Source organism: Amblyraja radiata, chromosome 9 (genome assembly GCF_010909765.2).
Source record: "Amblyraja radiata isolate CabotCenter1 chromosome 9, sAmbRad1.1.pri, whole genome shotgun sequence".
In the NCBI taxonomy this organism is placed as follows: Eukaryota; Metazoa; Chordata; class Chondrichthyes; order Rajiformes; family Rajidae; genus Amblyraja; species Amblyraja radiata.
Genome location: NC_045964.1, coordinates 44,223,228 through 44,248,767, shown reverse-complemented (window position 1 = coordinate 44,248,767; position 25,540 = coordinate 44,223,228). Strand labels below are relative to the sequence as shown.

At 41.7% G+C, this 25,540-nt stretch overlaps 1 protein-coding gene across 1 annotated transcript in view; it reads left to right on the top strand.

Moving 5' to 3' along the window:
• peli2 (pellino E3 ubiquitin protein ligase family member 2) overlaps positions 1-22,844 on the top strand; it is a 105,476-nt gene extending 82,632 nt beyond the window's left edge. The window contains exons 4-7 of the mRNA XM_033026447.1: positions 7,773-7,905; positions 14,292-14,489; positions 15,994-16,182; positions 19,730-22,844. Coding sequence (XP_032882338.1) covers positions 7,773-7,905; positions 14,292-14,489; positions 15,994-16,182; positions 19,730-20,296 — 1,087 coding nt within the window. The 3' untranslated portion in view covers positions 20,297-22,844. The remainder of the gene's footprint in view (positions 1-7,772; positions 7,906-14,291; positions 14,490-15,993; positions 16,183-19,729) is intronic.
• The last annotated feature ends 2,696 nt before the right edge of the window (positions 22,845-25,540 follow it).

Sequence of the window (25,540 nt, the reverse complement as noted above, 5' to 3'; positions counted from 1 at the left end):
AACTTTACCTCTCCACAAAACCAAACACCTCCCTTCCCCCAACTGCCCTCACCACCTGTCTTCAAGCTATCAGCAACTGGATGTCACTCAACCTTCTAAAACTCAATGGAAATAAAACAGAAATCATGCTAATTGGCTCAACGTCCACACTCTCCAAAACCCACCCGTTCACCATTTCAGTTGATGGCTCACCCATACCCACCTCCTCCCATGTCAAAAGTCTCGGCGTCATTCTGGACAGTACACTTTCCTTTGCCCCCCCACATCAGCAATATCACACGCTCTGCATACTTTCATCTCCGCAACATCTCCGGACTCCGCCCCTCCCTCTCCAAAGACAATACAAAAGTCCTCATCCACGCTCTGGTCACATCCCGCATCGATTACTGCAACGCCCTCCTCACTTGCACCTCCAATAAACTTCTTCATCGCCTCCAATGCATTCAGAACTCTGCAGCCCGGATCATCACTCGCACCAGATCATCGGACCACATCACACCCATCCTCACTCAGCTCCACTGGCTCCCTGTGCACCACTGGATTAACTACAAGATTTTACTGCTGACCTTCAAAGCCCTACACCACCTTGCTCCCCAATACCTCTCTGACCTGCTGCTACCATACACTCCTTCCCGGTCACTTCGTTCCTTCTCAGCTGCAATTTTAACTGTCCCCACATTTAGACTCAGCACCATGGGTGCCAGAGCCTTCAGCTGCTCTGCCCCGCGTCTCTGGAACACTCTCCCACCTCCCATCCGTCACCTGGACACTATCGATCAATTCAAATCACAACTCAAACACACCTGTTTAGATTAGCATACCGACATACTTGCACACCGATTTTAAGCCTGAATTAATGTTTTGTGTATTTTTTGTTTTTTGTTTTTTAATCACTGATTGTAATATTGATAATGTATTGTGATTTTATTGTCCTGTAAGGTGTCCTTGGTGTCCAGAAAGGCGCCAGCAAATAAAATGCATTATTAGAATTCCACAGATCAGATTCAAATTCAAACTTTAATTGTCATTGTGCAGTGTACAGTAGCAGAGACAACAAAATGCGTTAGCATCTCCCCAGAAGAGCGAACATAAAATAATGAGCAATAAATATATATACGCACATACAGTCATAGTAGTGCAATTTTTCTGGGGGAAGGAGTGTCCGGGGGGGGGGGGGGTGACTGGCAATCACCGAGGTGCAGAGTTAAGTAATGTAACAGCCGCAGGGAAGAAGCTGTTCCTGGACCTGCTGGTCCAGCAATGGAGAGACCTGTAGCGCCTCCCGGATGGGAGGAGGGTAAACAGAGAATGTGGCTGGGGTGAGAGCAGTCCTTGACGATGCCCTTCGCAGATTCACAACTCTCTGTGTGAAAAAGTATTTCCTCATCTCCGTTCTAAATGGCCTGCCCCTTATTGTTAAACTGAGGCCCCTGGTTTGGACTCTCCCAGCATGGAAACATGTTTCCTGCCTCTAGCGTGTCCAAACCACTAATAATCTTATATGTTTCAATAAATGGTCTCATACAGCTAAAGAAAAATTACAAAAAATGTTTTTGTCAATGTCTCTTTGCCTAGCACTGAGATGAGAAAACACTTTTTCACCCAGAGTCGTGAATTTGTGGAATTCTCTGGCACAAAGGCAGTGGTCTCGTCTCCTTCAGCAACACCATGGTCTCCCTTCCTGAGCTCAGACACCCACTTCTCACCTCAGCTGCGCTCACTTCTCCCCTCGACTAAACCCCTCACCTCACTGAACACCTCGCCTCGACGATACCTCACTACCAAACTTCTCATACCTAAACCTTGCTTCGACTAAAACGTACCTCACTAAACCTCACCCCTCAAATAAACCTCCCACCTCACGATTAAACTCCACCACACACCTAATCCGCGCCTCGACGAATAGCCGCCTCTCTACCGCACCCGCTATTAATAGCCCCCCCGGGCCGTTGGTGGCACCTCACGTGAACGGAACGCCTCCATCCAGGGGGGCGGGCCGAGAGAGGAGCGGGCGCATTGCCCGAAAGAGCAAGTGGGAGGGGAGGGTTGCACGCGCACTATCGTTGACGTCGAGCCCCGCCCCCTGCCTGCTGCGGCCGCAGCTCCTCCCCGCAGGAGCGGGTAAAAGGCGGGGATTATGTGTGAGGTGGGAGGTTTAGTTGAGGCAAGGTTTAGTGAGTTGAGGTTTAAGTATGAGGTGAAGTTTAGTCGAGGCGAGGAGTTTAGTCGAGTTGAAAAATCTGATTAATTTCCAGGAAAACAAAAAAATCGCAATTCTGATTTAAATCGGAAGAATATCTGGACTAAAGTCTATTCTGGGGCCCCTCCGGGATTAGGGGCCCTGAAGCTTAAGCTTCATTAGTTTCACAGTAGATCCACCCCTCGGGGTAGCAGTCGTGCCATTGGAAAGAGTGGTTTTGGTTCATCTCTCCAACATCAAAACCACCAGTTGTTGAAAGAAGCAGCCTTCTTGGTGGCCAGAAAGCTTAATGGCTGAAGAAGTTAATTAATTAACTTTATTTTTCTGGTTATATCTAATGCAGATGCTTTAAACTGTTGGGGACAGACTTAAGACTTACAAAAATCAACTTTAAATCAAAAGGAAACAAACATTTCCTATGTTGGCCTGTTCCTGAAAAATGACACAAAAAATGAAGCCCTACACTGTGTGTAGCTTCAACAACTTTGAAGTTCAATGCCATCAAGTGGTGTGTAAGTTACAGAATGGCACTTTTGCACTGGAGGTTGTAGTCATTCTTGCCATTACAAAATAATAGACCTATTCCATTGCACAAAAAAAAATGGTTTGGCTTAAAAAATATGGCTGTGGCTTTTTTCAAGCTTGCCTGCATGGTAGCTTTACAGCACAGTAGACGGCATCATTTCAGGTCACCACATAGGAAGAATATGGTAGCAGTGGAGATAATGCACCAGAATGTTGCCTGGAATGGAGGTTTCAGTTATAATTGATTGGACAGACTGTGTTTATTCACACAAGAACGTAACAGGCTGAGAGTGATCGTATAGAGGTTTTTTAAATGATGAGGGCCATAGATTTATCTATCCTAGGCAAGGAGTCTGGAACTACAGGATGCAGGTTTAAGGTGAGAGGGGAGAAATTTAAAGGAAATCTAAAGGGCAGGTTTTTCACACAGTTGGGCAACGTTATCTGAACTAAGCTACCAGAGGAGGTAAAGGAGGCAGATACAGTTATCATGTTTAAAAGGCCTTTAGACAGGTAGGAAAGACAATGATATGGATCTAATGGAGTTAACATAGATAGGTATGGACGAGTTGGGCAGGAAAGGCCTGTTTCGACGTTGTAACTTTTCATGATTCTATCAATATGTTGGGGTTGTTGCAGGAGATGGAAAAGGCTCTGGACTCTTATTTGGAAAAATGGTTTAGAACTTACAAGAATAAAAACTGTTGGTAAAAATATTTCAAACTGGCTGGAATTTTAAGATATGGGTACAGACCTCGCCAACATCAAAGGTTTCCAAAGGAGGCGTTTCCTCAAAAAGGCAGCCAGCATTATCTCATCATACACTCATTTCACTACTGCCATTGGGAAGAAGGTATAGGAGTGTAAAAAACTGTGACCTCAGGTTCAGGAACAGCTTCTTACCCAACAACCATCAGGCTATTGAACACTCCAAATTCCAATTAAACTTCGAATTATGAACTGTCTTGGTTGCACTACTTTGGGGTTTTGTTTTTGCTTTGCACTAATAGTGTTTTATTTATTGGAATTCTCTTTTTGTTGTTTATCATGTTATCTATTGAGCACTGTATTTACACAACCAGTCATGCTGCTGCAAAGTAAGAAGTCATGTTCCATTTCAGTGCATATGACAATTAACCATTTTTTGTAACTTGTTGCTACATTTTCCTCTCCACATCTCAAAAAACATGCAATATGTCAGGTTAACTGCCATCATAAAATACCCCTGGAGAGTAGCAACATCTAGGGAAAGCTGACAGGGAATGCGGGGTGAATATGTTACAAGCAAAATAGTGGGGAATAGGATGCTTAACTGTCAGTGTTCTCAAGATGAGCTTCTGGTGCCATAATTGATATTGGAGATTCCTGCAGTACTTTCTGAAAGTCATTGGTCTACTTTGTACAGCATGCAGTGGGTGATAACAATCCAGCTATCTTGATTATCCTGCTGAAGAGTTCAACTAAGGAACTGAAATTCATGCCGATTCAGTGGTGTCTTTTCTGGCATCTCTTTTGTTATGATTTAACTAAATATAGAGAAAGATTGAAAGAAAAATAAGCTAGACTTTCAAATCTGCAGAAAATTGATGAATCTGTTGGAAAATTAAAAAAAAAAACCTTCGCAAGCTCAAAAGGACATGACATTGCAATAGCAGAGAGATATGCCTGGGATAAAACCACCATCTACATTTCATCCCAACATTGAAAGCTAACTTTTTTGACTTGCCGAGGAAATCTCTGAAGGATCTTTGATCATCTCTGAAAGGAGCATGACCACTAATATACAATATAGTAAGGAGTTAATGTCATGTGACCTTGATCAAGTTGTATACAATATAATACTGGAGGAGGAACCAACAGAAAAAGAGCATCTTCAGACACTGAAGGAAGGCCTCTCTGGACATGCTGCCGGGACTCTGGGCGTCGAGTTTATGTGTATATGCACAAATCCTGACACTGCGGACAGCTCCAGAAATCCAGGCCACAAATGTTATAATGCATTTTGAAATAATATTTCAATGCAGAAACACATTTATACATGAATCAATATGCAAAACCTTTCAGACAATTGGAAACATCATAATTAATGGATTTGCATTTTTATATGGTAAATACGACTGTAATTTTTAAGATACCACTCACACCAAGAAACATTATATATTTACATTTTGATTCCAATCTGTTCTATTAACATTTCGTTCCTTGATCTATTAGAACTGAGTAGAATAATTGAACAATGACTGTAGCAAGGTTCGGTACCTGTTTGACATAACTCTATGCTTTCAGGTCCACCCTTGTAGATTTAAGCCACAATCTTTTATTGTTTTCTTTAATGACATTAATCTGAGGCTAATTTTAGTGATTTGTGTAATTGTATCTTTAGATCTATTTTGCTTCTCACGGGCTACTCATTTGCCCATCCTTTCAAAAACATTTCCAGTTGCATCATGGTAATTCCCCAGTTCTGGTAATAACAGTAACACTAACACGGGAAATAAATCCTGTTCAATGCATTAGAATTAGACCAGGATCCTTGTTTCTAAAGGGAATTGAATATTTGAAAATAAAACATTTGCAAGTCTTGGGGAAAGTGCGGAATAGCAGACAGACAATTGAATTGTTTTCACAGAGCTGACACAGGACAGTCTGGCCTTGAATGGCCTTTTATGTACTGCATTATTCGTTTCATGTTGAGTGGATGCATTGCGATGTGGCATTTGTTTCACAAATTTTTATTCTTCCATTCTAATCTATTTTGGTATTATCTTTAAAATAAGTATGTTCTTAAACTTTAGACTTTCAATTGATTCAAAAGTTAGTAATAGTGTATTTTAATGCAAGTATATTTGCTATAAAATGTATATACCTTATGTAACCAAACCTAACCACTGCTATGGATCTCATTTTAACAGTTATCTCCTTGCATATCTTTGGTACGTCCTTTTTAACAGAAGCTATAATCTTCACACGTGCATGAAATTGAAATGTCCTGGCTCAGTGCCTTGTAGTGATTTTTTTTGGCAGTATTATACTAAAAAAAAGAATATTGAAGATCTTATGACAGTTTAGAAGCCAGAAGGTGATGCTTGTGGGAATTTTCTTAAGAGAACAACTTTTTATGCACCTGCAGGTTTTTGATGATGTCTGTATTGTTGATTGGCAATATTGCTCCTTACTGAAGCATGCTTACTGCTTACTGAAGCAAGCATGCTTACTGAATGCTTCTGAAGAGGTTCCCAAACCAAAAAGTCACCTATCGTTTTCTCCAGAGATGCCGTCTGACCTGCTGAGTTATTCCAGCACTTTGTGTCTATATTTACTGCTCTCTCTGACCCAGGACCTTCTTAATGTTTGTTGCTGGCATGTTGACACTAGCCAAAGAGGCAACACATGCAAATTCACTGATACTGATGCAAGAGTGTACATGAATAGTCTCAGTGGACTATTTTACTGATTTAAGTTAAATTGATCTGTCATATTAAATTGATAATTTCCGAAGAGTGCAAAACAGTTGTGTGAATTCCCACCTCATTAGAATTCTCGTGTTGCTTGCCAGTGGATAATTTACTTGACTGGAGTCCCTTGCTGTTTGAGGGAAATGATTTGCTTGCTTTATTATGCATGCAAGATATTGTAACATTTGAAACAGATTGTGTATCTCCCCTACTCCACAACTCCCCAGGTAGGAAGGAAATTTGTGGGTAAAACTCTTCATTGATCCTTATTATACTTCTCAAATAAAATGACTGCAGAGGTTGTTATCAATCGTACTGCAAAACGATGTTATAAATCCTCTGGGTTGGACCTACCTGTTACATACCAACATTTTAAGATGTACCAGCACTGGGTAAATCCAGTCTTGGGAGGGTAGAGAGTGAGAGGGAGGGGGAGGGAGGGTGGGGGAGGGAGGGTAGAGTTGGAAGGGGGGGGGGGGGAAGAGGGAGGGAGGGTAGAGTGGGAGTACACTGCGCACACACACACACACACACACACACACACACACACACACACACACACACACGACTATAGTATTATATAGAGATAGATACAGCGCGGAAACAGGCCCTTTGGCCACCGGGTCCGCAACGACCAGCTGATCCCTGCAAGTTAACACTATCCTCCACACGTTAGGGATAATTTTACATTTACCAAGCCAATTAACCTACAAACCTGCACGCCTTTGGAACTGAAGATCTTGGGGGGGATAAAATCCACGCAGGTCACAAGGAGAACGTACAAACTCCGTACAGACGGCACCCGTAGTCGGGATCGAACCCAGGTCTCCGGTGCTGCAAACGCTGTAAAGCAGCAACTCTACTGCTGCGCCACCGTGCCACCCTCTAGTTACTTTATTTATTCCCAACAGCTTTTAAACTACTCGCTGTTGCTGCTCCACCTCTGGGGCTTGAAACTAGCTCAGCCCTTTTTTCAGCCCTTCTTGGCCGAAGTCTTTTGAGCTAAAGCCTCAGTTTTGCACTTGGCACAAGGCACTTTTGCACAAGGCATTTATCCTCAACATGACCTCTCTCCCAACACAGTCACATCCCAACAAGCCCTTCCGTGAAATCTTATTTTCCTTTTGGTGACTGCTGGGTCCCTGCCTCAGCCAATCAAATGCTTGTTTCTTTAAATGTCCCGCCCATTCAATCAAAAATAAATGGTTCTCTATTTTCTGCCATTTTAGCAAATTGGTTACTCCACTCAAAATGGCTGCTCATCCTCTCTCTGCTCAACCTTTAAACAAAAGAAATGAGTAAAATCAAGTAAGTTTTTGTGTAAAGTGAATGTACTGGAAAAGTACAGTACGGTTTAGGGCTTTTAGATCTGTATAGGTTTAAAACTCTATCGTCCTTGACCAGTTTATGGGAATTTTTTTTTATACATTTGCTGCACATTTTAGTAATATGCTTTGTCCCATTTATTTTACAACATGCCATATAAATGTGATTTGCTTTTGATCATGATATGGATTTAGAAATATGTTTATGGCAGTTTACTGCTGTTACAACACCCACACTGCTGTAAGTCAGTGGTAAGTTCACTGAACATTATTTTTGTTATTTCATACTGTTTTCCAGGTAGTCAACTGTAAAGGGCAACATAGCATCTCATATACATTATCCAGAAATCAGACTGTGGTGGTAGAGTATACCCATGACAAAGATACAGACATGTTCCAGGTGAGTTTTATTACATACTAGACCAAGTGCAGACCCGTTGGGTCTGTTCCCCCAACATGTGGTTGCGGGGGAGGGGGGCGGCATGCGGAGTCACACACACTAACTACCCCCCCCCCCCCGCACACACGCTAACTACCCCCCTTGATATATTAATAATATTAATTTGCTCCTTTGACCCTATATCCGCCCTATCCACTGACGCATAGCCCTCAACTCGCAAGCGCGGTCTAGAGGGGGGGGGGGGGGGGGGTAGAGAGTGTGAGCAGAGAGATAATGGGGGGAGACAGAGAGAAAGGGGCAGAGACAGAAGGGCAAGAGACAGAGGGAGAGGGGAGTGGAGGTGAGGGAGGATGGGTGAGGGGCGGAAGGTGGGGGAGGAGGGGTGAGAGAGATGGGAGGAGATAGAGAGAGGGGGTTTAGGGGAGGTAGGGTTGGGGGCAGGGCGAGGAAGGGGGGAGAGAGAGATGTGGAGAGAGAGCGAAATGCAACCATGCGTCACGCGTTCAAATGTTCTGGAAATAAAGCGTGCGCGCCTCAACCACATGAGATGCAATACCTGTCCCTATACCCCCTCCCTAGACTCCGTCCAAGGACCCCGACAGTCCATTCAGGTGAGGCAGAGCATCACTTGCACTTCCTCCAACCTCATCTACGGTATCCGCTGTTCCAGGTGTGGACTCCTATATATCGGCGATACTAAGTGAAGGCTTGGTGATCATTTTGCTGAACACCTCTGCTCTGCCCGCCTAGACCAACATGATAGAAACATAGAAATTAGGTGCAGGAGTAGGCCATTCGGCCCTTCGAGCCTGCACCGCCATTCAATATGATCATGGCTGATCATCCAACTCAGTATCCCGTACCTGCCTTCTCTCCATACCCTCTGATCCCCTTAGCCACAAGGGCCACATCTAACTCCCTCTTAAATATAGCCAATGAACTGGCCTCGACTACCCTCTGTGGCAGGGAGTTCCAGAGATTCACCACTCTCTGTGTGAAAAAAGTTCTTCTCATCTCGGTTTTAAAGGATTTCCCCCTTATCCTTAAGCTGTGACCCCTTGTCCTGGACTTCCCCAACATCGGGAGCAATCTTCCTGCATCTAGCCTGTCCAACCCCTTAAGAATTTTGTAAGTTTCTATAAGATCCCCTCTCAATCTCCTAAATTCTAGAGAGTATAAACCAAGTCTATCCAGTCTTTCTTCATAAGACAGTCCTGACATCCCAGGAATCAGTCTGGTGAACCTTCTCTGCACTCCCTCTATGGCAATAATGTCCTTCCTCAGATTTGGAGACCAAAACTGTACGCAATACTCCAGGTGTGGTCTCACCAAGACCCTGTACAACTGCAGTAGAACCTCCCTGCTCCTATACTCAAATCCTTTTGCTATGAAAGCTAACATACCATTCGCTTTCTTCACTGCCTGCTGCACCTGCATGCCCACTTTCAATGACTGGTGTACCATGACACCCAGGTCTCGCTGCATCTCCCCTTTTCCTAGTCGGCCACCATTTAGATAATAGTCTGCTTTCCGTTTTTGCCACCAAAATGGATAACCTCACATTTATCCACATTATACTGCATCTGCCAAACATTTGCCCACTCACCCAGCCTATCCAAGTCACCTTGCAGTCTCCTAGCATCCTCCTCACAGCTAACACTGCCCCCCAGCTTAGTGTCATCCGCAAACTTGGAGATATTGCCTTCAATTCCCTCATCCAGATCATTAATATATATTGTAAATAGCTGGGGTCCCAGCACTGAGCCTTGCGGTACCCCACTAGTCACTGCCTGCCATTGTGAAAAGGACCCGTTTACTCCTACTCTTTGCTTCCTGTTTGCCAGCCAGTTCTCTATCCACATCAATACTGAACCCCCAATGCCGTGTGCTTTAAGTTTGTAAACTAATCTCTTATGTGGGACCTTGTCGAAAGCCTTCTGGAAGTCCAGATACACCACATCCACTGGTTCTCCCCTATCCACGCTACTAGTTACATCCTCGAAAAATTCTATAAGATTCGTCAGACATGATTTACCTTTTGTAAATCCATGCTGACTTTGTCCAATGATTTCACCACTTTCCAAATGTGCTGCTATCCCATCTTTAATAACTGACTCTAGCAGTTTCCCCACTACCGATGTTAGACTAATGGTCTGTAATTCCCCGTTTTCTCTCTCCCTCCCTTCTTAAAAAGTGGGGTTACGTTTGCTACCCGCCAATCCTCAGGAACTACTCCAGAATCTAAAGAGTTTTGAAAGATTATTACTAATGCATCCACTATTTCTGGAGCTACTTCCTTAAGTACTCTGGGATGCAGCCTATCTGGCCCTGGGGATTTATCGGCCTTTAATCCATTTAATTTACCCAACACCACTTCCCGGCTAACCTGGATTTCACTCAATTCCTCCAACTCCTTTGACCCGCGGTCCCCTGCTATTTCCGGCAGATTATTTATGTCTTCCTTAGTGAAGACGGAACCAAAGTAGTTATTCAATTGGTCCGCCATATCCTTGTTCCCCATGATCAACTCACCCGTTTCTGACTGCAAGGGACCTACATTTGTTTTAACTAATCTCTTTCTTTTCACATATCTATAAAAACTTTTGCAGTCAGTTTTTATGTTCCCTGCCAGTTTTCTTTCATAATCTATTTTTCCTTTCCTAATTAAGCCCTTTGTCCTCCTCTGCTGGTCTCTGAATTTCTCCCAGTCCTCCGGTATGCTGCTTTTTCTGGCTAATTTGTACGCATCATCCTTCGCTTTGATACTATCCCTGATTTCCCTTGTTATCCACGGATGCACTACCTTCCCTGATTTATTCTTTTGCCAAACTGGGATGAACAATTTTTGTAGTTCATCCATGCAGTCTTTAAATGTCTTCCATTGCATATCCACCGTCAACCCTTTTAGAATTAATTGCCAGTCAATCTTGGCCAATTCACGTCTCATACCCTCAAAGTTACCTTTCTTTAAGTTCAGAACCATTGTTTCTGAATTAACAATGTCACTCTCCATCCTAATGAAGAACTCAACCATATTATGGTCACTCTTGCCCAAGGGGGCACGTACAACAAGACTGCTAACTAACCCTTCCTCATTCCTGATCTCCCGGTTGCTAAACACTTTAACTCCCCCTCCCATTTCCATACTGACCTGTGTGTCCTGGGCCTCCTCCACTGTCAGAGTAAGGCCCAAATCAAATTGGAGGAACAACACCTCATGTTTCGCTTGGCAGTTTACAACTCAATGGTATGAATATTAACTTTAGTTAACCCTTGCTTTCCCTCTCTCTCCATCCCCACTCCCCATCTCAGTTCTGCGACTGACTGTCTGCCTGATTGAACTTTACAGATTGTATGCCCCGTTGTCACCCTCTCCCTCAGTTGATAATGATCTGTTCTACTTTTTCCTTGAACTTTGTCCCATTTGATCTTTCATTTTTGCACCCTACTCTTCCATATCTCTACTGCTCCTTCTACCCTCCTCTCAGTCTGAAGAAGGGTCTGAACCCGAAACGTCACCCATTCCTTCTATCCAGAGATATACTGCCTGTCCCGCTGAGTTATTCCAGCGTTTTGTGTCTAAAAACCGCTAGAGGTTGTGATCTATATCAGTGACAAAACATTGTTAGATGAAAAGAATGACAACCTACAATCAGATTAAACAAATAATATTAAAAAGGAGGATGTTGTTACTTACTGTTGGTGCTAAATGTTGGAGAGTACAGAAATATGAAGTTAACATAGAAGGCAGGCATTACAATTGTTTTCTATGGAATGAGTGCTAAGACGAGATTTAATTGAGGTGTATGGAATCATTAAGTCTAGATGGTGAGCATGAAGGACCTGTTTCCCTTAGCCGAGAGATGCATTTGGATATATAGAATAAAGTTAATTGTTGAAAGAATTAGTTGAAAGTTGGTGAAAAGTGCTATCATCCGAGAATGGTGGGAATCTGGAAACAACGGGCTGAAAGGAGGCAGGAGTCTTTTGTCACCTTTCAAATGGAACTGGATGAGTCTTTGAATAATAATAATAATAATAATAACTTTATTTATAAAGCACTTTAAACAACTGCAGTTGCCACAAAGTGCTGTACATGAGAACTCATGAACAAAAAGCTATTACAAACAATTAAAAACCATTGAAGAGTTGTAACTTGCCGGGAAGTAGGAATAACTTGAATAATTTGATTTTGGCTATCATGGGCATGATGGACTGAAATATCTCATGTTTTATAAATGTTTATGATTTAAGGATGACAAAGTCACCAATCAAGATAAATTACAATTATTGTAATGAGAAATTACTGTTGGATAGCATTTATATAACACTAGACTAAGTGCAGACCCGTTTGTCTGCTCCCCCAACGCAATATTCCACCACTCACCTGTTCCCCCAATGTAACCTGTTCCTCCAACGCAATATTCCATCACTCACGCATAGCCCCCAACTGCGCAGGCGCAGCTCATTTCCCCTAATCTCCCAGCACTCCCCCTCACCCTCCTCTTCACCCTCCCTCTTCTTTCCCCTCTCCTCCTTCCCTCCCCAATCCCTCCCTCACCTCTCACTCCCTCTCCTTTCCCTACCCTCAGTCACTCCCTCACACCATAACTCCTCTCCCCTCCTACCCACCCCCTCCTATCCTCTATCCCCCACTCCTCACCTCCCCACCCCCCACTATCCCTCCTCACCTCCTCTACTGCCCTCCGTTCCCTCTACTCCCAACCCTACCTTCCCTACTCCCCCCTCTCCCTCTATTCCTCCTCCTTCCCACTCTCCCTCTTCACCTCCCCCACTTTCACCCCTCTCCCTCCCTACCCCCCCCTCTCCCTCAATCCTCTCTATTCTCACTCCTCACCTCCCTAGGATCTTTCCCCTCCTCCTCCTCCTCTCTCCTCCTCCCCTCCCGCAATCCCTCCCTCTCCTTTCCCCTACCCTCAGTCACTCCTGCCTTCCCTCCATAGCTCCTCTCCCCTCCCTACCCCCTCCAATCCCTCTATACCCCACCTCCCCCACTCCTCACCTCCCCCTATCCCCCCCCCCCCCCCCCACTATCTCACCTCCCTTACTGGCTCTCTCTCTATTCCCCACTCCTTACCTCCCCAACTCCCCCTCCACTCCCTCTATTCCCCCTCCTCCCACACCAGACATGAGACAGGAAAAAAGAGGAAGAGATAGATTTCTCCGCGGATTTTGAAATTCGGCGAGGCCCCACCGCCGCTGTGAGGCTCCATTGCCGCGAGGCCCCACGCCATCGCGGCCCCATCGTCACGAGGCCTCACCGCCGTCGCGGCCCCATCGTCACAAGGCCCCCACCACCGTCGCGGCCCATCGTCACGAGGTCTTACCGCCGTCGCGGCCCCATCGTCACGAGGCCTCACCGCCGCGGTCTCGATGCCTCCTGGATCGCGCATAGAATCCCGGCCGGGCCTGGCGGGTAGAAGCCCAGGTCGGACGAAGTGGCCGATGGTGCCTGCGGCTGGGCACCACGGAGGCTGTGAAGTGGGCTCGTCTGCTCGGCACCACGGAGGCGCCCATAGACGAAGGCGAGCCCAGCCGGCGGAGCGTTATTGATGCTCACTCCGCTCCTTCAGCTTTATATTCTCCTCGCCGGGCGAGAGCGTTAGTGATGCTCACTTCACTCCTTCAGCTTTATATTCTCCTCGCCGGGCGAGTTGGGCGCCGCCTGTGACTGACAGCGGACCCGGCCACGGCCACTCAGTGCGGCGATGGTGCAGGGAAGGACGTCGCTGTCCCGGCGACTGATAAGAGACCAATCTGCATGGCGGCGACTGACAGGAGAGGCTACCAATCTGCGCATGCGCGGTTTTTAAGATTTTTAAACCTTAATAACTTTTAAAATATACCATTGATCGGAACAAAACTTGTTGCCCTTGCAGCACAGGAGAATGGTGAGTAAGGTGGCGATGAAACGTTGCACTATCGCATACTGTTTTTGCGCAAAACCGGAAGAGCACAAGATCAGAGTTTTAGTTATGTATTATTATTATTATTATTATTATTATTATTATTATTATTATTATTATTATTATTATTATGTGTAGATTTGAGAAAATGTGACAACGTAACAGACAATATTAATTGAGGAAAATGACAAAGCTAAAAATTACTCAAAAGTTTTTAGTTATAACCTTGTAGATATGAGATGCCTTCTAGATAAGAGATTTTAAACTGTAAATTTTAATGATCTGTTCAATGTTACCTGACTGATATTTATAAATATTTTTTCAATTCTTATAAATATTAATTTTAAATTGAAAACAATTATTTATATTTTGAAAATAGTTGTGTATTTATAACACTTATCTACTCTGCTATGATCTGCAATGCCCTAATTATGTTATGTGTATTTATTTTTTTCATAGATTGGGAGGTCTACAGAGAACCCCATCGACTTTGTGGTTACAGACACTGTTTCTGGTAGCCAGAGTAATGATGAGACACAAATTACTCAAAGCACCATCTCTAGATTTGCATGTAGAATAGTTTGTGATAGAAACGCTCCATATACTGCGAGGATTTATGCTGCAGGATTTGATTCATCGAAAAACATATTTCTTGGCGTAAGTACATGTGGTGCAGGATTTGATAAATCTAAACGCAGGTTTTATTTTTAGCACGTTCAGTGTGGATAAATAGTTTGGTAGTGTGAATATTATTTTATCTTGTTAACCAGTTTAAAACATAATGGCCCTATATTCTTTAGTGGAACTCTCCACTCAGACTTGCTGCTCACTATTTTGCCAAACCTGCCTTTCTCTGATTTTAAGATTGAACTCGCTGGCTCAAGTTGTCCTGGAGATGAATGATGAATCTTGGATTGGAACAAATTAATCAGATGGCGTGGGTGGGGCAACGCAGCCCTGCCAGCATTCTCTGGAAGCCTTTGAAAGACATGTCATTAGTCTGGTTAGGCAGATATAAAACTAATAAATAAAATTCAAACCCGAGAAGGGTGAGGTAAAGCTTTGTTGAGGGCAAACAAGGTGAAGGACTGCATGATAAATAACAGGATATTGAATAGTGAAGAATCTTGGAGTACACACTTACATATCCTTGAAGATAGTGGATCAGGTCATTGACATTCAGGTACATTCAAAATCAATTAATAAACACTTTAAGCAACACAGTTTTAAAAAGACCATCCTTCAATCTTCTAAAATCTCTGGAGCACTGTTAATAATTACAGATTTCAAAACAAACTAACATTGATTAATATGAATTTAGCTTACCCTATTGTTTCTGTTCATCCCTACAACTAAGCTATATAATCTGAATGCATTTAATAATTTAAGAAGGGTCCTGACCCTGACCCAAAATATCATATGTACATTCCCTTCATAGAGGCTGCCTGATCTGCTAAGGATTTCACACCTTGCACAGGATCTGAGAGTAGATCAACTAGTGTAAGTGTTGGGGAAACTCGACAAATTACTGTTCTACCATTGTCGTCCAGTTGCAGAGTATTCGTGAAAAATTGTTCATGACAGGTTTTCAACTTCTCTATTCCTATGTGACTTCCAAAACTTATTGGCTCTGAATGTTACGAATTGTTACGTTTTGAAAATAATTGAAAGTTTTGAAAATGTCCTTAAGTTTCAGTTTTATTTTCATGTGCATCACAATGAAATAAACTTTTCCATTAAATACCTGAAAACCTACCCAAGCAGCAAGTATTATTTCACTTCCTTTAAATGCTTCTTATGTGTAAATTGCCAGTTTTTATAAGCATTTTCATTTTCCATCATAGTCCTACTTTGTGGTAGTACACATTCTATGGTGTTAACATGTTATGCAACTTCTAAATTATTATATGTAAAATATTCTGAAGTCCTTTTGGTAAACATGTAACCATGTTTCAACAATTTTGATTATTAAATATATTTGGCAGATCCAAAGATTTATCATTTATTTCAGATTTAGGGCTCGATGTAGATTGTGTAAGCAAATATAGTCCTATCTTTACAAATGAAATATTTTCTAATAGCAGACAAATTTATCCTCTTGCTGAGTTATATTAAAATGTACCTATTGTTAATCTATATTCTTTGGATTTGTTTTTAATAGGAAAAAGCTGCAAAATGGAAAAATCCTGATGGTCATATGGATGGGTTAACGACCAATGGTGTATTGGTAATGCATCCTAGGGAAGGGTTTACTGATGAATCTAGGCCTGGAGTGTGGCGAGAAATTTCCGTTTGTGGAGATGTCTACACATTAAGGGAAACGAGATCAGCACAGCAAAGAGGAAATCTGGTAGGTAAACAAAGCCTTTCAATTTTAGAACGGGTTGGTTTACTAGTATATGGAGTATTTAAAGATTCCTGAGAAACAAAAACAGTATTCAAGTTATGAGTTTTTTTTGGAATCCTAAATGCAGTTATGTGAAGCATGGCTTTGTGCTCTGGGAAGCCACGACCAGAGTTGAAAATCCTTTCTTAAGAATTACTTTAAACAATTCTGTCATGAGCATATGGGAAATTTCAAGAAGACTTTGTGTTTGATGTTAAAGAGAATACAATTTTTTTTCATTTTGGTGCAGATGGCATTACCGTTGATAGATCTTGTTCTCGGAAAATATATACAATACAATACAATACAATACCGTTTATTGTCATTTGAACCTCAAATGAAGTTCAAACAAAATTTGGTTTCTGCAGTCATACAACAAGAAAAGAACCAAGACACACACCAACACAATTTACACAAACATCCATCACAGTGAATCTCCTCCTCACTGTGTTGGAAGGCAAAGTCTAGTCTCTCCCCTGCTCTCCATTCTTCCCCGATGCCAAAGTCAAAGCCCCCGGCGGGCGATGGTAAGACCCGCGGCCGTTAAAGCCGCGCCGGGCGATGCAAGGCCCCTCTCCAGGTCATTTTCAACCCTACAATTCGGGCGGGAGAAGTTGTCATTGCGGGAGCTCCGAAAAGCTGTCTCCCACCAGGGACCCGCGACCTCCCTATATCATCGTCCACCGGACCTGTGGCTGGAGCCTCCGAAGCTCCGGAGTCGGGTCGCAGCCGCGCGCCACCACAGCTCCTCCCATTCCGAACTCGGCCAGCTCCACGATGGTAAGTCCGCAGACTCCGCGACTGGAGCCCCCAGGTCATTCCGGTTGGAGGCCACTCCAAGGTGCTAGGCTCCAACGACAACGGAGACCCGACAGGGAAAAGGTCGGGTCCCCCGTACAGGGAAAAGATTTAAAAGTTTCCCCCACCCCTCCCCCCCCCCCCCCCCCCCCTCCCCCCCACCCCCCCCCGCCCCCCACACATACACAGTTAAAAACAATTAAAAAAACACTACAAACTATTCACTCAACAGGACAAAAAAAATTAAAAAAGACAGACGGACTGCAGAGGTCGCTGCAACGTCGGTCGCGCCACCCACACTGCTCGGTTAATGGCTTTTAATATCAAATGCTGTTGAGCATGGGAAAAGTGTGTAATGTCATCTATTGCATTGGTCACCCCGTCATGTTATAAGTTCCTTGGAGTTCTCAATCAGCACCTTATGAGATTATCTCCAGAAAATGTTTCTTCACGAAGGGTTATTGATAACGTGAGGGGCCTCACCTGTTTAAGGTTGCATTTGATTAGGTTTCTGAAATTGCAGCAGCAAACTCACCAAAATTCTAAATCAGCCGCCTCAAACACTTTTTAAATAATTAGTATGTTTAGGTTATTGACATAAGGATAGTAATTATTTTCTAGGTTCTGACACAATGCAAGTATTTAGACTAGGAAGTGTGGTGTTTTTTCCAATTAGTTTGGTGGGTCAGATTTCTTCCTTTGCAAAGGCATCCCTCTTTATCCTGGCTCAATCTCCATACAGAATGAAGGAACAAGATTTTGCTGATTGAGTTTTCACCTTATTCAGATAAAATACATTGAATATGAAAAGAATAATTTAAGTACATGAAATTTATAGATGAAACTTAAAAGGATTTTGTTGTTAACTATTTTTATTGCTGCACAATGAAAACACATACTGAGCTAAATGGAAAGAAAGTTGTCAAATTGTTATAGGTATATGGAGGGTTATGGTCTGAGTGCAGGTAGATGGGACTAGGGGAGAATAAGTGTTCGGCACGGACTAGAAGGGGCGAGATGGCCTGTTTCCGTGCTGTAATTGTTATATGGTTATCTTTATGTCAGCAATGGGAAATATTTAAATAGAAGCCTTGGTCTTAACTCTTCATTGCACTCAACAATCGTGAATTCTTCGCCAAACCTTGGCACACAACAAAACAGGCTTTTTATAATAAGGGCCAAAAACTACCATCTAGCCCAATCTTTTGGTTCCACCAGTATTTCTAAGCCTTTTGTTACCTTGTTCAGGGAATGGTGAAGCATGTAATTCAAAAAGACCTTTCAGTCCTCTTTTTTACAGTAAATCTTATGCTAGAAATTAGTGTCGACCTACTTTGATCCTAAAGTAGTTGCTGCTTAACTATGTTCCCAAAGCTGTAATTAAGTTAGAATGCATGATGTCTTTATGCTAGAAAGAATGGGACAAAGACTGTCATTTATTTATTTGCCTCTGTACTCACAATTTGAGATTTGTAATAGAAAAAAATCACATGTGATTAAAGTGCACATGGTCAGATTTTAATAAAGGCCATTTTTATACATTTTGGTTTCACCATGTAGAAATTACAGCAGTGTTTATACATAGTCTCCCCATTTCAGGGCACCATAATGTTTGGGACACAGCAATGTAATGTAAATGAAGGTAGTCATGTTTAGTGTTTTGTTGAAAATCCTTTGCATGCAATGACTGCTTGAAGTCTGCGATTCATGGACATCACCAGTTGCTGGGTGTCTTCTCTGGTGATGCTCTGCCAAGCCTGTATTGCAGCCATCTTTAGCTTATGCTTGTTTTGGGGGCTAGTACCCTTCAGTTTTCTCTTCAGCATATATAAGGCATGCTCAATTGGGTTCACGTGGCCACTCAAGAATTGACCATTTTTAATTACCAGCTGTAATTTATACATGGTGAAACAAAAATGTATAAAATTGGTCTTTAATAAAATCTGACAATGTGCATTTTAACCACATGTGATTTTTTTTTTCTATTACAAAATTGTGGAGTATAGGAGGCAAATAAATAAATGATGGGTCTTTGTCCCAAACATTATGGAGGGCACTGAATGTTGTCAGGACTGGAGGGGTGAGCTAGAGGGAGGAGTTGGATCGGCTTTATTCCTTGGAGCTCAGGAGTGTGAGGTGATCTTATAGAGGTGTATAAAGTCATGAGGGGAATAGATAGGGTGAATGCAGAGACTGTTACCCAGGATAGGTTAATCAAACACCTGAGGACAAATTTAAGATGCGGGGAAGATTTAATAGGAACCTGAGGGACAACATTTTCACACAGTGTGGTGGGTACTCATCAACCCAGTTAGTGTTATCACCAGAATTTGATAGCCTGACCCAAGTTTTGACATCTTCTGACATTCATAAATGCTTTCTGTAGGATGTCACTTCATAGTAATAAGGAATAACATATTTCCAGATTTTTGTTTTTGTTGCTTTTATTGAAGTGCGGAAGCCAATAATAAACATTCCTGTCATACATACTTATGGAGGTAGACTGCTTCAGTGCCGCCTGCTCATTCTTGAATCTTCTTGGAAGGTGTACTTGAGTTCAACATTTGTCATCCTACATTTCACATTGGAAAGGGATAAAACAAGACCATGCATTTATTTTTCTCCACTGCTCATCGGGTGAATATAAGATATTTACATGAAATAATTATGGAAAGAATTTCTTATGTATGCTGCATTTTAATAATTTTCTCAGGTGGAAACTGAAACAAATATTCTTCAAGATGGCTCACTTGTTGATCTTTGCGGAGCCACTCTTTTGTGGAGAACAGCAGATGGCTTATTCCTTACTCCTACTCAAAAACACATCGAGGCTCTTCGACAGGAGATAAATGCTGCCAGACCTCAGTGCCCGGTTGGTCTTAATACCTTAGCATTTCCCAGCATTAATCGCAAGGACATTGTGGAAGAGAAACAGCCATGGGCTTACCTCAGCTGTGGGCACGTCCATGGTTACCATAATTGGGGACATCGCAGTGATACAGAAGCCAATGAGCGAGAATGTCCCATGTGCAGAACTGTGGGTCCATATGTACCTCTTTGGCTGGGTTGTGAAGCAGGATTTTATGTGGACGCAGGCCCTCCAACACATACATTTAGCCCATGTGGACATGTGTCTTCTGAAAAAACAGCAAAATATTGGTCACAAATTCCGTTACCACATGGTACTCATGCATTCCATGCAGCGTGCCCTTTCTGTGCAATCCAACTAAATGGAGAACAAGGCATCATTAAACTAATTTTCCAGGGACCAATTGACTGATGAAGAGTTGAAAGACGACGATCGAACCGTTTTGAGAAATACTGTGAAAATAATCCACTGTCACTGTATCTCCGCTATTCCTGGTTAATCTTTTGTAAAGGTTTTGGGGAAAGGTGGGGAGACAAGTGAGTAGATTGGTGTGGGATGCGTGTTTCAGTGATGCAGATGATTAATAAGTGTTTTATGGGTGAGGGTTTAGAGGTGCCATTCATAAAAGCCACAACTAAAAATGAGAGTTATCCTATTGTTCTAACCTATTTTGCTACAATGTGTCCTTTGTATAATTTTATAATTTATATGGTTTTAATATATTATGTTATATGCTTGAACGGCCTGTCAGGATAAAGCTGTAAATCATTTTATGGCTATAGTGTAACCTTAGCAGTAAATTATTTACTTACTTAGAGATGCTTTCTTTTAGTAAGAGCATTTAGTAATGATCATTCACTGCAGTTTGGTTTAAATTCTCAGGTGTGTAGGTAAATATTGAGAAGCAAAATTGAGATCAATGGCAAGGCGAATTAGTATTTTCTACCTTCTGAAATATTCTGTAAAAGCTTTAAAAATATTTTGCAAAAGTGTTGCTGAAAGTCTTAGCAATATTGTACTATGATTACACTTATTTTTGAATAAAGGGATCATCTGTGAAATCCTACTCCATCTTCAGGTACACAGGGAAATATTGTGACAATTTAATTGAAACTGAATTATCAATTTTGTTTTATACTGTTGTGTACCAGTTACATTTTTTCCATTTGCTGTCTAATCTTCATTGTGACTTTGATACTATTTATAGTCCCAATGATTGCTGCTCTTTATGTTACTTAAATTGCCCATCTTCTGTTCTAAGTACATATTCAATATAGCAAACTGCAAATACCTGCATAAATATCTTTAATGATTCAAGGATGGAAGTTATAATTGATAGCAGCTGAGTAGCATGAATATTAAAAGGAATTGAGCAGTGATCCTAAATTAATTACAGGTTGTAATAATCCAGAATCTTTGCAACTTTCTAAATGGAAAGATTATCCAGAATTTTAAATTGTTTAACAGCCGAATCATAATTAAAATATTTATAATGCAGATGTAGCTTTTGAAATGTATGCTAATATTTCTCCAGGGTTATTTTTGCAATTCTTTTGGGTAAATCATGTTGTTTAGAATGTATGAAATTGGAGATGTAACTTGGTAAATATAGTATTTACCAAGGTAAAAAAAACTGATTCAGGATACAAATGCATTTTTTCTCTTCTTGCATTGAGGTGCTTTTGGTAAAGATACTATTATTTTCACAAACAAGTATCTTGAAACTATAAAAATCACACATGGCAGAATGAAAATCTATCTGAATTTATAAAACTTTGTTTGCGTAATGCTTGCAATTACTTAATTGAGGTTAAGCAGATTTGCATATCTGACTGTTATTGACTCCCTGTCGATTTAAATTGATTGTTTTATTTGCTTATTATGTACAGAACAATTTGGAGACTTGAGTAGGATATGTTTCTGAATGTGGCATTATCCATATTTTTACAATTTCCAAATTTTCAGTGTGGATCAAAAGTCAAGTGACCAGATATTACCCTTTAGGATCTTGTACATTAATTTCAATTACCACTGATACTTTCCATTACGTGGAAATATGCTCATGGAAATTCAGTAAAGATTAATATATTTATTCGCCTTTTTATATTTTATAACATTGTTTATTGTCCATAATTGAGCATTACAATATGTTAAAAAGTACACCGGGATTATCGGATTTGACCGTTGCTTAATTCCACTGTGGATAATTCCAGGTGACTGACCCTGGTAACAAACGTGTTCTGTTTTTACAGAGTCAGTTAGTAAAATATTCAATATTGTAACCATACCCCCTCTGTTTGGTAATGGATTGCATCAAAAGCACATAAGATTGATAAGAAAGAATGATTACTAAAAGTGGAGAGAGGAAACTTGTTCTGCCGTTCATAGGAATGATTGTTTGTCCGTATGTTGGACTTTTCAATTTAATATTATGGAAGTTCATTCACATGTAAGGGTGTCCAAAAAGAGGCTGTTCATAATCCGGGGTCGGCCTGTATAAAAAGATTAACTATTGAAGGACTAACTAAGTATTGTAGTGGTGTTGAGCACTCAGCAACATAATGATAAATCTTGTTGGAAAAATCCAGTATTACAAAATAGTCGAAGTTCTTGCAAAGTTGTTCGAAAGGTCCATGTTGATTTTGTCAGTATTCTGCACAAATGTTAACCTTGTCTGCAGGAAACTCCATTTGTAATAACAACAGTGGAGGATTAAAATTGCAATAGTCAGTGCAGAGATGGCCTTTTTTGATTTTTACTTTTCCGATTGTCACAGCAATGCTAATTTCTGAAGAGTTTACTGATTAAATTTTGGGGTTATTGCCTCTTAAGGTGTGCACCATTGAAATTTCCTCAGTTAAAATATAAATAACATTTGGTTTGGTAAAGAATTTTGCCTAGGATGCTAATTGATTTCTTGTGATGTATCACATGCTAATAAAGGCATTTGCAAAAATAATTGCGTATTGCATATATTTTAGTTTGCATTAGAATTTTGCTTTGCATCACGTTTATACTTAACTATAAATAAGAAGCGTTAGAATGATGAGATTTTTAAAAATGTGTTGCTTCATGTCAATCACAGCAGTAGGAAATATAATAATCCCAAAGCAATAAAAAGGAACAACGTTATCCCTGAAAACATTACTTCTACAAACCTTTCCCAATCTTTGACCATCTAAGGTAAAATGTGAAGGTAATTTTAACTTTCAATCATTGCTAAAATAAAACAATGATTGAGCTGCCGTCCATTATTTATCTTACTTCAATTTACTTCAGGGGAAATAATTGTTGGTGATTGTTCTGATTATCACCCATTTTATAGTTCGAAAAAATATATATTTTGCTCTCTTGAAGATCTCAACTTTGGATTGTGCATATTGCATCCTTAAGAATGAAAATTAATCACTGGTTACCTTAGGTCAAAATACTACTTCCGGTTGATTTGAATCAAAAGTGAACTGCATTCTCTTTCCCATGGAATCTTTTCACTTATTATTAATCCAAGAATATTCACACTCGTACTTCAATATTTTTATTTTTTCATGAGACCTCATCCGTCTTTCTCTTCTGTTTACTAAGACTCATTTTGTTTCAATTAAAGTAGTTGGCTAGTTGCAAAATATAGTTTGATACTTTTGAAAACATTTTTGTTGCTTAAATGTTTTAATGTCATACTCCTGCTGATAATTGTGCTGAACAGCAGGAACAAATGATCCTTGAAAATGGTGAAAAATAGAACAGATATTCTATAAATATTTTTATATTCAGGGAACATTTTTAGTTAAGACCAATGTAGGTTCCTTACAAACAGAAACAGGAGAAATTATATAGAATGTAGAACAGTGCAGCACAGGAGCAGGTCCTTCAGAGGGATCTTGGGATCCAAGTCCATAACTCCCAGAAAATGTCTGTCCCAAACATGATGCCAAGACTAACTCTTATTTGCCTGCACATAATCCATATATCCACATTCCCTGCAGAGCCATGTGTCTATCCAGAAGCTTCTTAAATGTCATTATCATATCTGCCTCCAACGGCAGTGCATTCCAGGCACTCACCACCGTTTGTGTGAATAGACTTGCCCCACGCATCTCCTTTAAACTTTGCCTCTCTCACCTTAAAGCTATGCCCTCTGGTATTTGATATTTCCTTCCTGGGGAAAAAGGTTCTGACTGTCTCATAATTTTTCATACTATCAGATTTCTCCTCAACTTCCAGCGTTCCAGAGAAAACAAAGTCTGTCCAACCTCACTGTAGTTAACACCCCTAATCCAGGCATCATTTTGGTAAACCTTTTCTGCCCCCTTTCTAAAGTCTCCACATCGTTCCTGTAGTGGGGCGACCTACCTGCACACAATATGACCAAATGCGACCTAACCTAAACTGATTTCTTGATCGTTATACTCAATGCCCTGACCAAGAAGGCAAACATACTATTTGCATTCTTAATCACTCTACCTACTTGTGTTGTCACTTTCATGGAGTTATGGACATGAACACTAAGATCCCTCTATACATCAATGCTGTTAAGGATCTTGTCATTAATTGTATATTTTCCCCTTACATTTGACCTACCAAAGTTTACCACTTCACATTTGCTCAGATTAAACTTCATCTGTCATTTCTGCAGCTGATCTATATCTCGCTGTATACTTTTGACAGCCTTCCACAGTTCACAACCCCAGCAATCTTGGTGTCATCTGCAAATTCACTAACTGACCCACCCACATTTACTCTTTATAGGAATACTTTATTGTCACGTGACTAGGCACAGTGAAATTATTTGCTGCATACCCAATGTACACAAATAGCAGCCACCTACGGCGCTGACAAAGTTACAAAGTACGCCGGCTCCTCCTTTTGTTCTCTTTGCACAGTGGTTCTCCCACGCCCGGGTCCCCATTGTCCATTGTTCTCCCCCCCCCCCTCCCCAATTGTCCATTGTTCTCCCTCCACCTCCCTCACGGTGGTCCCCCCACGCCCGGTCCTCCATTGTTCTTCCCCTCCCCCTTCACGGCAATCGCCCACGCCGGATCCTCTGTTGTTCTCCCCCTCCCCCCTCATGTCTGTCCTCCACGCTGGGTCCTCCATTATTCTTCCCCTCCACCCTCGCTGTGGTCCACCACGCTCTCATCGACCGTCCACTGCCGGTCGACCCGCGAGGCATTGCCGCCCCCTGCGAGGCTTCACCGCCGACGCCCCATCGTCGTGGTGGTGAATATATCACAATACAGAGGTTCCAGCACAGATCCCTGAGGAATGCAGTAAATCACAGACCACCAGGCTGAATATTGTCCTTCCACTACAACCCTTTGTCTGCTATTTTTCACACAGAGAGTGGTGAATCTCTGGAATTCTCTGCCACAGAAGGTAGTTGAGGCCAGTTCATTGGCTATATTTAAGAGGGAGTTAGATGTGGCCCTTGTGGCTAAAGGGATCAGGGGGTATGGAGAGAAGGCAGGTACGGGATACTGAGTTAGATGATCAGCCATGATCATATTGAATGGCGGTGCAGGCTCGAAGGGCCGAATGGCCTACTCCTGCACCTATTTTCTATGTTTCTATGCTATCAGTAAGCCAGTTCTCAATCCATCTGACCAAGTCACTATTAATCCTGTACATCTTAATCTTCTGCATCACCCTACATGGTGG